This window comes from Oreochromis niloticus, linkage group LG20, assembly GCF_001858045.2.
Source record: "Oreochromis niloticus isolate F11D_XX linkage group LG20, O_niloticus_UMD_NMBU, whole genome shotgun sequence".
NCBI classification, from domain to species: domain Eukaryota; kingdom Metazoa; phylum Chordata; class Actinopteri; order Cichliformes; family Cichlidae; genus Oreochromis; species Oreochromis niloticus.
Genome location: NC_031984.2, coordinates 20681463 through 20691998, shown reverse-complemented (window position 1 = coordinate 20691998; position 10536 = coordinate 20681463). Strand labels below are relative to the sequence as shown.

The 10536-nt window shown below is 39.9% G+C and overlaps 1 protein-coding gene and 1 long non-coding RNA gene across 5 annotated transcripts; one reads left to right on the top strand and one right to left on the bottom strand.

The window, feature by feature from the left end:
* Positions 1–9409, top strand: troap (trophinin associated protein). Of its 4 annotated transcripts, none has more exons than XM_005478126.4 (14): positions 1–191; positions 482–580; positions 901–1138; positions 1231–1660; positions 1861–1979; positions 2101–2152; positions 2488–2633; positions 2738–2792; positions 2898–2986; positions 3082–3153; positions 4907–4999; positions 5100–5415; positions 5744–5946; positions 8992–9409. In XM_005478126.4, exons 2-14 carry the CDS (start codon positions 519–521, stop codon positions 9052–9054), a joined length of 1938 nt encoding a protein of 645 aa, XP_005478183.1. In that variant the 5' UTR covers positions 1–191; positions 482–518; the 3' UTR covers positions 9055–9409. The 4 variants fall into 4 exon arrangements, with proteins under 4 accessions (XP_005478183.1, XP_013128579.1, XP_013128580.1 ...); XM_013273125.3 differs by having other exon boundaries at positions 1231–1663; XM_013273126.3 differs by having other exon boundaries at positions 1–220; positions 1231–1663.
* LOC112843349 (uncharacterized) lies at positions 9263–10516 on the bottom strand. Its single transcript, XR_003215652.1, has 2 exons — positions 10361–10516; positions 9263–10182 (listed from the first exon to the last, which is right to left on the bottom strand). It is a non-coding gene; the product is annotated as an uncharacterized LOC112843349 (long non-coding RNA).
* Between the last annotated feature and the right edge of the window lie 20 nt (positions 10517–10536).

Below are 10536 nucleotides of genomic sequence, written 5' to 3'. Positions count from 1 at the left end.
TTTTTACAAACTCATATGAGTCCAGGAAGTTGACAGCCCACTGTGGTGAGAAAGGACGGGGCTAGTGGTTTTTAAATCTGCACAAAACACCCGATAAACCAAAATATTTGGAGCTGTTCCGGTCTGAAATACTTTACTGGATGATCGGAAGGAAGAAACGGATACTCTGTTGAATTATAGGAACACAGAAGGTCCGTATGTAGCCAGGCTTGTGAACGGGGTAAGGCTAGCTTCTCTGGGGTAATTTTCACAAGTCACCACGATGGTTTGTACTGTGTTACTAACAGGCATGCGCTTTTACGATTAGACAGATTGTTTGAGAACTTTAAATTAGCACATCTTAACGTTTTAAAGTCTTGTGTGTCTTTTTTGTTGTTGTTTTCATTGCATGTTTGATGTCTTTTGCCCATCTCCATACTACCCTTGTTATAAGCCTGTTTGGTATTTTGGTTGCTCAGCTTTAATTTCTTTCTGTCTTTAGTTGCTTCAGTTGCTCCTCACAGCTTTATCTCCTCATCATGGACTCTTCTCCAGTCCTTCGTCAACAGAGTCAGAATAAAATCCGCAGTGACTTTATGAGGTGAGACTGATGATTTGAGCCAGCAGTTACTGATATAGAATTTAAGAGCTGGGACTTCTTTGGTCTGTCTACAGAAGCGTGTTTATTTGTTTGTCTCATAGTAAAATATACCTTTCTAAATCTCAGGTATCAAATCAGTACTGGTATTAAAAATGTCAGGCACCTTGTTCCTCTCCTGTATCTGCCTCCCATCTTGTCTGGTTTTGTTTGTCCTTGGATCAGTTTTTTCCCCCTTTTTTTCCACTTTGCATGCTGCCTCTGGTGATTTCCCAGCCTCGAGCTGGGTTGTGTGACAAAGCTGACCGGTTTTCTTTTTTCAGAATGAAGAATGAACAAAACAAGAAGGTAGCGGACCCAAAGCCTTCCAAACCCATGTCAGCATCTCACCTTTCCAACAAAGATATTGAGAACAAAGATCCAGTAAGCTCAGCCATCAGTAAGAAGGCACCTCTGCGAGCAGGTATAAGCAGGCTTCCGGTGCTCGCAAAGTCCCTCCATCTTCAGACTCCCTCAGACTTCAGTCAGTCCCACTGCAGGTGGGAGGAGAAACCTCTGGCTGTAAGCGTCTCCTTTTTATCCTGTAGATTTCCATATTTTTATTTACTCGGGTTAGTCTGATGTGTTTAATAAGTGTTTTCCTTTTTCTGCAGCGAAAAGCGCCGAAGAAAAAGCCACTCACTCGGCCTGTACCTTTTAACCTATCACAGCCCAAAAGCACAAGAACGGCTGCTGAAAACCAACCTCTGGCTGACCCAAAGCTTAGGACTCATGCAAACACAAAACTGTCTAAACATCCAACCGCTTTAACCGGCAACAAGGACTCAACCAAAGCTCCAGGGAAGCCTCTTGGAAAGACAACAGAAGATGCTTCCCACCTGTCGGGACCAACTGGGCCTTCCAGCACATTTCAGACTTCATCTTTGTCCACCGCTATGTCATCCCTTCCTGATAGTGCTGCTACTTCTGCACAGCCTGCTCCCAGTGCAGAGGTCTGTTTGAATAGCATGAACCTGCTCAGTCTAAAAGACCATTCAAAAACTGCACATGCTAGTCGGACCACGCAGTGCAATTCTTCAAAAGGTGGTAAGCTTGTTTATTTATCGCATCTAAGGCCTAAACTTCCACCTATATTTTTTGGATAATCACTTAAAGCTTGCAGGCTGTATTTCCCTGACTCCTTTAAATCCATGGAAATCCATTTATTTTGTCTAGTGAAAATTAAGATATTAAAAGAGACATTAAGAGAGTTTCTCTTGGGCTTTTTTTCTTTTGCATTATAGAAAAGGGGGAGAACTTCCAGCCTGACCATGCGGCTTTGCTTAGCATCCTCCGGAACGAAGGAGTGGGCGTCACAGGTCCGGCGCCTACGACTCCACAGTCCAAACCGTACAACTATTTAGTGAGTTGGATTCATAGCGGTGCATTCTTTATCATGCTTTTTTTTTTGTTTGCTTGTTTTTAATGCCTGTAGATGCAGCAGGTAAACATTTTTTAAAGGTGTCCAATGATCATGTTTGCAGCCCCAGCGAGTGTCCGTCATGAAGAGCCGGCAGAAAGCTGGACCCCCTGCAGGTCAGTGTAAGATAGAGAACACAGCGTGCGCTTGGCACATATATGTGAACATTGTAAAAGACTTATTTTATAGTAGATGGCTGAGCAGACAAAAGTTCCAATGAGTCCCAATAAGTCCCTTTGAAATACTATATAAATATATCTCACTATACATGTGTGTTCTCACGTCCTGTGTAAAATCCCCAAGTAAAAATCCCACAATTATGAGTCTCAATAACTGGAAGCCAATTTTATTCAAACTAAACATCGGGCAGTGTTAGTCGGGTGTTCATAATGTTCAGTATTACACTCACATCATATTATTTAAATGTTTGTTGTCTGTACTTTTCTCACAGGATCAGTGAAGTCTGTGCAGTTCTCTCCAGACCCCGCTGCACTGCAAAGCATCCTCCAGAACGAGGGAGTGAAAGCTGGAGGGCCCGTGGGCACAACACCCCGAAGTTCAGTCTGTCCACCAAGCAGGGCGACTTCAATCTACACGGTAAATTTGTGTTCACTTCTGTACTTCCTCATACTTATTACATTGTTGCTATTGCTTTTTTGCTTTTTAAGTGCTGCCTTTGAAATAATTTCGTCTTTCTTCAGGCTCAGAGAGTGCCGGTTAGAAAAAATCGTCCAGAGGCGACTGCTGTGCCAGCAAGTAAGATGCAGCATTGCTCCACTCGTTATCTTTTATAAAACCTAATGCACCCTTATCTCATTGTCCTTTTAATCTGATGTGACGTGGCTTTTTTCTCCTGAGCAGCAGCATCAGCAGCACTCAAAGAGACGCCGTTGAACAAATGGACCCCACAGAGAGTCCGCAACACCAGACATCAGCCCCTGTCTGCTATGGTCAGTATGTATTTATTGTATGTTGGCACTCTGTCCAGGTATCCTGTTGTGTTGTTCACAATCACCACCTTAACTCACAATGCTTCTGTTTGCAGAAATGGCATCAGTCGCCGTACGGCACTCCTGGATTCAAGAGTTGCAAAACCAACCTTCAGCCCCGCCAGGAGGTGAGATGGGAAACCCTGACTTAACTTATTATTTTATACCGTTTATTTATATGTGTGTGTGTTTGTGTGGCAGTGCCAAAAGATGTTCTTAAGTACTTTGCATAAATATTGTTTAACTAGTAACCATAAAAGGGAATCAGGAACTAATCTAAATGAACACATAAAAAGTTTAAGCTAAAAAATCTTTGAGTTTTGGGTTTTAAAATGTTAAGCTACAATGTCAGTATCCCAACTTTGGGAGTGATGAGCGGTGGGGAAGGAGCGAGACATCCTTCATTGCAAATACGCCTCACTAAGCATCTCTTTATACCTTCTAGTATAACTCTGTTGAACAAATCCAGCTGATATATAATATCTGATCAGGTATGATATGGTGTCACTTGCACGTATTTTTGTTTTTACCTCTGTGTGTTTAGTGTTGGTAATTGTGACGTCTTTGTTGTTGTAGTTTTATTTGTCTGACAGCTTCCACGAGGCACAAATGAAATTTCCAAATTAATAAATCTAAATCTCTGTGGGCCTCAATAATAATGATAATGATCAGATTAGTACTGATGGTGCACTTCGATTTTAGTCCTCAGAGATGCAGGGGAAAAAATCCAGTTAACTTATTCACACGTGCGATCAGTAAATCTCAATCCAGCCTCAGCTGACAGCACCTGCCTTCCGAATTTCTTCTCATTTATTGCCAGGGGAGTTGAGGATTTAGTCAGGAATAGCGATGAACCAAATCAGGAAAGCAAACTTTAAAAGGTCAGATTACGGTTGAAAGTTTACAGGAAATGTTCTTGGTGTCGGTCCTTGTAGACTGGGTCAGGACAACAAGCTGTGGTGTGACTGTGAATCAGCTGCCTTCAAAAGTGTTTGGTCTTGTGTTTTAATAACTCTTCCAAACTCCCCCAATAAATGTTTATCCATCATGATTTTGAGCACCTTATTTCCCAACGGGTCCCCACAGCGGACAGGTGCGAATGGTTGATTTGGCACTTATTTTCACCCTCCCATTTATCCAGGCTTGGGATCAGCGCTAGGAGAACACTACTCCATTTATTTCTGAACCACTGTACCACACTACACAAAACAAAAAAAGATGTAAAAACAATATAGCAAACATAAACATGTTGGACAATAAAGACGAGAAAATGAAATGAGCAGACCCAGTCTGGACTATGATGAAACCAAACTGAATTATAAATAACAATTAAATCTTAAAGAAATAAATACATTTCCAAATATAAAACACTTCAAACTCTGGGCACTGCCGCAGGAAGAGAGGCGAAGCAGAAAGAGAGCGCTGTGGCTGATTTGCAAACTTAAATGCCTCAACATAATCAGCAGGAAATCGCATGCATGAAGTTTCCACATCCAAGTTTTTCTTTATCAAATAACTATTTATGTTGTTTTATGCTTATGATGGGAAATGATTAGAAGCCTTTTTTTTTAATGAGGCCGATAAATGAGGTGTAAAAAGGTAAAAAGCAGAGATCGCTCTCGTGGCCTGAGAACACTTGCAGTTTTTTTATATGTTAGCCAGATTTCTCAACTCAAAAACCTGTAAGAGTAATTTCTAACAGTTTTTTTTTTTTAACATGGAATACAGATGCGCTATAGATTTAAAGATAATAATAATAATAATAATAATAATAATAATTTAAAAAATTATTAATTTTTAAAAATCATGTAACTACAATATATTTGGAGACAAATGCACATTTTATTTTGTGTCAGTTACAGTTCCTTTAACCTTTTGCAGGAGGTGGTCCAGAGACTGTTTGATGAAGAGGGCGAGCAGAGCGCAAATGTGACAGAAAAAGATTGCGAGCAGCGACCAGTTCAAGCCTCAGCTGTGAGAATTCGAAGCGACGGATCCACATTAAATTAAGTTCATCTGAGTAAAGTAGTAGTTTAACAATCAGTGTATTTTTGTTTTCTATTCATGTCTCCAGAGTAAATCTCACTGTGACAAAGAGGAGGAGAAGAGCAGGACCGACGATGATGATGATGATGAGGAGGAGGAGGAGAAGTTAGTGGGAGAACAGATGTTCTTGCAGGCCCAGCACAGAGAGTCTGTTATCTTTTTCTCAACGGGCAAAAAGTTGTTCAGAGTGCCACGTTTAGAGAAGCTGGGGGACTCTGCTCTGCAGGATCAGTGCGCTCCAGTTTCACCAGAAGAGAGAAAGGGGCTGCCAGTGCACAGCGAGGTGCCAGCTGTGCCAGAACCGAGCTGTAAGATCAACCCTTCTGTTCAGCGCCCACACAGAGGTAACGCTGATCGATCACACTCGCCTTAACTCCTAGAAAGCTCACTAGTAGTAGTAACCCTTGAAGCTGTTTTCTAAGCCGAGTGGTTTCATGGTGTGGAAACCACAAGTGTCGTCTTTATGGGGGAAAGGGTTAACAATGTTGTGTGCCTGTTGTGACATTTATTAAAGTGTAGAATAAAAGTGAGTGGCAGGAGAAAAAGAACCACAATATTTGATTTAAAAAGTGACAAAAATTCACACAATTTTCCTGCTATTAAATAATGAAATTCTTTAATTTTTACGAAGACTGTGCAGATATTTATTTATTTATTTATTTCCTGTCACAGATCTCGTTGGTCAGAAGACTTGCTCTGTGAGTTCTGCAGTGATGATGTTGCGCAAGCGTTTTCCTCCCCTGGAGGAGCTGCGTTTGGACGAGGAGGTGGCCACCTACACATCAGCGTCTGTCCAGGCTCCTCCTGGGTTTGCCCCCCTTCGACCTTCCTGTGGAAACCCTCTGGCCTCCATTTTGCACTTCGAAGAGTCCACTGTAAGTATATCTCTGACAGTCTGCAAGGTAACATAAACTTTATATCACTGCTTTATGGTTTCTTCCTCTTTTTTATTGAATTGAAAATACTAGCATGCTGTCCCTCTGCCTGAGTGGGTTCTCTCCAGACTCTGGCTTTCTCCCACAGTCTAAAGACGTGTGTGTCAGGTTAAGTGGAAACTCTAAACTGGCTGTAGGTGTGAAAGTGAGTGTGTGTGGCTCTCTATCAGCGTCTGCTCTGTGATGGACTGGTCACCTGTCCAGGGTGAACCACGTGTTTTGCTCTATGACAGCTGGACTAGAGCAAAAGTGCAACCCGGATCAAGGTTAAGTGGATGGATGGAAGTATTCAGTTCAGAGTGTGCTTCTAAAGAAAATTATAGTTGGCAGAGCAACACAGGTTCAGATTTTTGATTTATTCTGACTTTGATTCAAATTATTCCATTTTGAAAAGCCAAAAAAAAAGGAAACCATGATGGTACAAACAAAAGAAATAGGACCCTGCACAACACAGGTGATGTTACAGCAGGGATCTGAAGGTGTCATAGGGGATCATCTTATTGTTAGGGTTGTCTGCAGGGTCTTTACCTCATTATCTCACTATATAAAGCACCTTGAGGCGACTTGTTGTTGTGCAATGGTGCTGTATAAGAGTGGAAAGGAAACACAGACGCCACAGAGGAGTAGTTGTTCTCTGCAGTCCATGTGGAGGACACATGGCCTTGCAGTTCTAGCATCTACACAGATAAGTGGATGTTCTCACAGACGCACAAAATCACCTTCTGAATTGACTGAAAAAAAAGTTAAATAAAGAGAAGGGCCAAAGTAAATGATCGCCCTCTGAACGGACACACTATAAACACAAAAGAAAAAGCGCTTTCAGTCATACGTCGGCTCTCCAAACTACTGCTTATCATGAAACCTCAGAGAGCCCATAATCTGAAAGAAAATTAGGAAAGGAGCCACATTTTGTTTTCATCTGTTCACACAGTGCAGATGCTGTAGTCTCACACTGATCCTACGTTGCATGCCACTAAACAGGTTTTGGTGTTTTTAGAAGTGCCCGTAAACAACATTCACCACCTCTTCTTTTGTTTATAGCATGGAATCAAAGCATTTTTAAACATTATTTTTACCAGCGCTCCGGAAAGAGTCGCTACGCTTTATTTCAGTGCATTCTTGGTTGGATGCTGTTCTCTGATAATTTATGTGAACATTTCAGTTTAATAGACCGACAGCGCGCATGTTTTGGAAATGTTGCACGGAAAAGCTCAAAAAAGACCATCTGGAACAGCTTATGAATAAAAGGTTTAAAGCAATGTTAATAATCAGTTATAGAAAAACAGAGTATATAATATTTGGCAGTTTGATTATTGGGTGTGATAATTATGCACAAATCAGTTGGAAATTTCACCTTCGGTGTACAAATAACTGTTGCAGCAGTGTGTGAAGCTAAAGAGATCTTAAACGAAGATCAATCCATCTTTATTTCAGGCTTAGTGGTCCAGGAAAAACAATAAAGTCACATTAAACACATGATTATTTTCTCACAAACAGACAGCTGTACCAGTGCGTCCATATTAGAGATCAGTGATGTGTTGAACACACATTGATCACAGAAGCATTAAGCTAAAAAAAAATACATTTACAGATGAGATAATAGAGATTTAAATGAGTCCACTCTCTCTTCAGTAATAATCTTATGGCATCATTATCGTATCATTATTATCACTAGTTTCCACATGCAGAGTTGCGTAAGAAGCTGTTTGCTTGTGCATTTCTATCACTTTCCCGTAAACATCTTCATCATCTGTGGTTTGATCTGTTATTACGTGTCTGAGATATGTGAACTTATTCTAGACACTAAGATTATTCCTCATCAATTCAAAATCAGGTAATCTGATGAGCATGTGTCCTCTGTGGTTTTACACATCATTATAAAACCCCAACTGCAAAAAAGTTGGCACACTGTGTAAAATGGAAATAAGAACAAAATGCACTGCTTTCCAAACACGGGCAACGTCAAACGTTTAAATTGAGATAATGTCTGTTTTTAAGAAAAATCTTTGCTCATTTTGAATTTGAAAGCAGCAAAACGTCGTAAAAGTTGTGACGAGGCAACAAAAGGCTGGAAAAGTTAGTGGTGTTTAAAAGAAACAGACATTGAGGTTAATGTGCAACAGGTCAATGACATGATTGGGTATAAAAATAGCATCTTAGAGAGGCAGAAGTTCACCAAACTGCATCGACAAATTGTGGAACAAGTTCAGAAAAATGTTCATCAACATAAAATTATGAAGACTTTGAATATCTCATCATGGACAGAACTTAATATCATTAAAAGAGTCAGTGAACCTGAAATCGAGGCTGAAAATCCTTTATTGGATGCCTGCGATCTTCGAACTGTCGGTGCTGTCAAATTAAAAATAAGCTTAAAATGTTGTGTTTTCTTGGGAATTGGAGTCGTACCTACTTTGTTGTTCCCTCATAGAAACTCGTGTAGAAACAAATACGAGTCCAATTTATAAGCTTCAGAAGAAAGCTATAAGAATTATAAATGGATTAAGGTTATTATTCACCAATTACATATTACTAATTAATTATTAAACTACATTAATTCACACTTTTTCACCCTGCACATGTGACGTACAAAATGATCTACTTCCAAACTGTATTCACGGGTTGTTGCAAATGTTTAAGTACAGTTCAGGACAATTTACAGGTGTATATCTGCAGTAGGGATACAGTAAGACGAGGTAAATAAATATAAAACTGTCGACATTTGCTTTATTTTTATCTTTTCTTGTTTGGCTTTGCTTTAAAGGTGTATAAAACATGCTGTGTAAATGGAATAAGGTGTAATTTTTTTATAGCTGATGTAAGATTTAAAGCACTTAATACTGACCAAAATCAGAGTCTGTGTGATCAGAGTGCTGCACAGACCACTCGAACATGAGGACAGCAGCTTAAATATTCTCTGTGGTCTGATGTGTTTGATGTGCACACACAGTCAGAATAAATATTTGTCCTGATTTTGTTTTTCAGAGATTTGTCCCAATTGGCTCCGATCTGTCATCTGGTCCTCCTTCTCCACTGCAGGACAGTTGACTTGCACCACAGCTGCAGTGTTTGCTTTCACTGTGAAACGCTGACTTCACTTTACAAATATTTGTCGAACACTGACGCCGCCAGGCCAATGGCTGCTCCAAAAAGAAAAAGGGTATATCTAAATTATACTTTTTTTTTTCTTTCGTAACTACAGACACTTGTATGTTTTTAATAAAGTAGATTAAAAAGGATCTTTTTGGGACCTAAGTCCAATGTATGTGTTGAAAAAAATATTTTTTTAAAAGGTCAATGAAGAGTCCACACCAGATCAGTGTTGTTAGCTGTAGTGTACATGTGGATCAATGGTTAGGATCTCTGTGATGTACAGTGTTTATAATAAATAGTTGTTACTGTCTGGCCATGTGTGGTTTGTTTGTTTGTTTTTTAAGCACATACGCAATTTTAAATGTGTTGCTTTATGGGAAGTAATTTCAGGATTTGACCCCATGATAAAAACTAACACTTTGAATGGTGTCAGACAAATATTTGTTTCATGTCTTTACCTTCATTTATTTCATGTTTGTGATGATGATGCTTTAAGTTTGTTTAAGATTGACAGTTTGCTATATTTTAGAGAATTAAGTAGTGGCGCTATGGTGTAGAGATTTGCACATTCGTTTAATGACACAAAGATCCTTAGTTTGATCCCGGGAGGAGACACAAATCCCTTTGAAGTTGTGTCAGGTAGCGTGTAAAAGTCTCCCAAATCACACATCCGGAGCTAGCTGCTGTGCTCCTGTGAATAAGAGAGCTGCTGAGATCATCATCGCCCCACTCACATGTACTCCTTAGTATTGAGATATGGAAAAGACACTTCAGTGATGCAAAATCACATATTGTCTTGCATTCTGCACTTTATTTATTGGCCAGATATCAAGGTCAAACATTTTTCTGGAAACATGCAAAACATCCTGTTCAGTCATGTGATGAGGTGTCCTGTTAGGAGTTCTGGAGTAATATTTGAAAAATGTAGCCAGCTGCTGAATCACCTCTGCTCCCATGGGCCGATTTCATCCAAGTCCAGAGGTTTGCATGAGGCAAGATTTGGTGCTTAGTGAGGTAACATCAAGATTGAAAGTGGGTTTTCATGGAGGTACATCTCATGCTGAGCTGGACTGCAGACCTAACCTGCACAGGAGCAACAGGAGAAACATTATGGAGGTTATATATACCTTATGTAAAATATGCAAAGAAAAATCTACCTAAATTTGTTTTTTTTTTTTACTTTTCCCCCCCTTTACTCTCACACACTGCCAGAGTTAAAGCTGAAACCATCCTGCACACTATAATATGACCAACACATTACCTTAAATTTAATTAGTCCAATCTTTTATTGATCATGAACAAGTCTTGATTGATTCATTACTTGCCAGTTTCCTGGGTGACTTTCAGCTCTTCTGCTAAATGCCTAAAGCACAAATACAGGTTCATACAGATGTACCTTACAAGACCCAATTTAAGAAGGGACACAGATATGGGGCA

Coding starts and splice junctions, on each gene's coding strand:
- troap (XM_013273125.3), top strand. CDS start 519: ATGGACTCTTCTCCAGTCCTTCGTCAACAGAGTCAGAATAAAATCCGC. Junction 3,154..4,906: donor ACCTTCAGCCCCGCCAGGAG/GTGAGATGGGAA, acceptor AACCTTTTGCAG/GAGGTGGTCCAGAGACTGTT. Junction 5,416..5,743: donor TGTTCAGCGCCCACACAGAG/GTAACGCTGATC, acceptor TTCCTGTCACAG/ATCTCGTTGGTCAGAAGACT.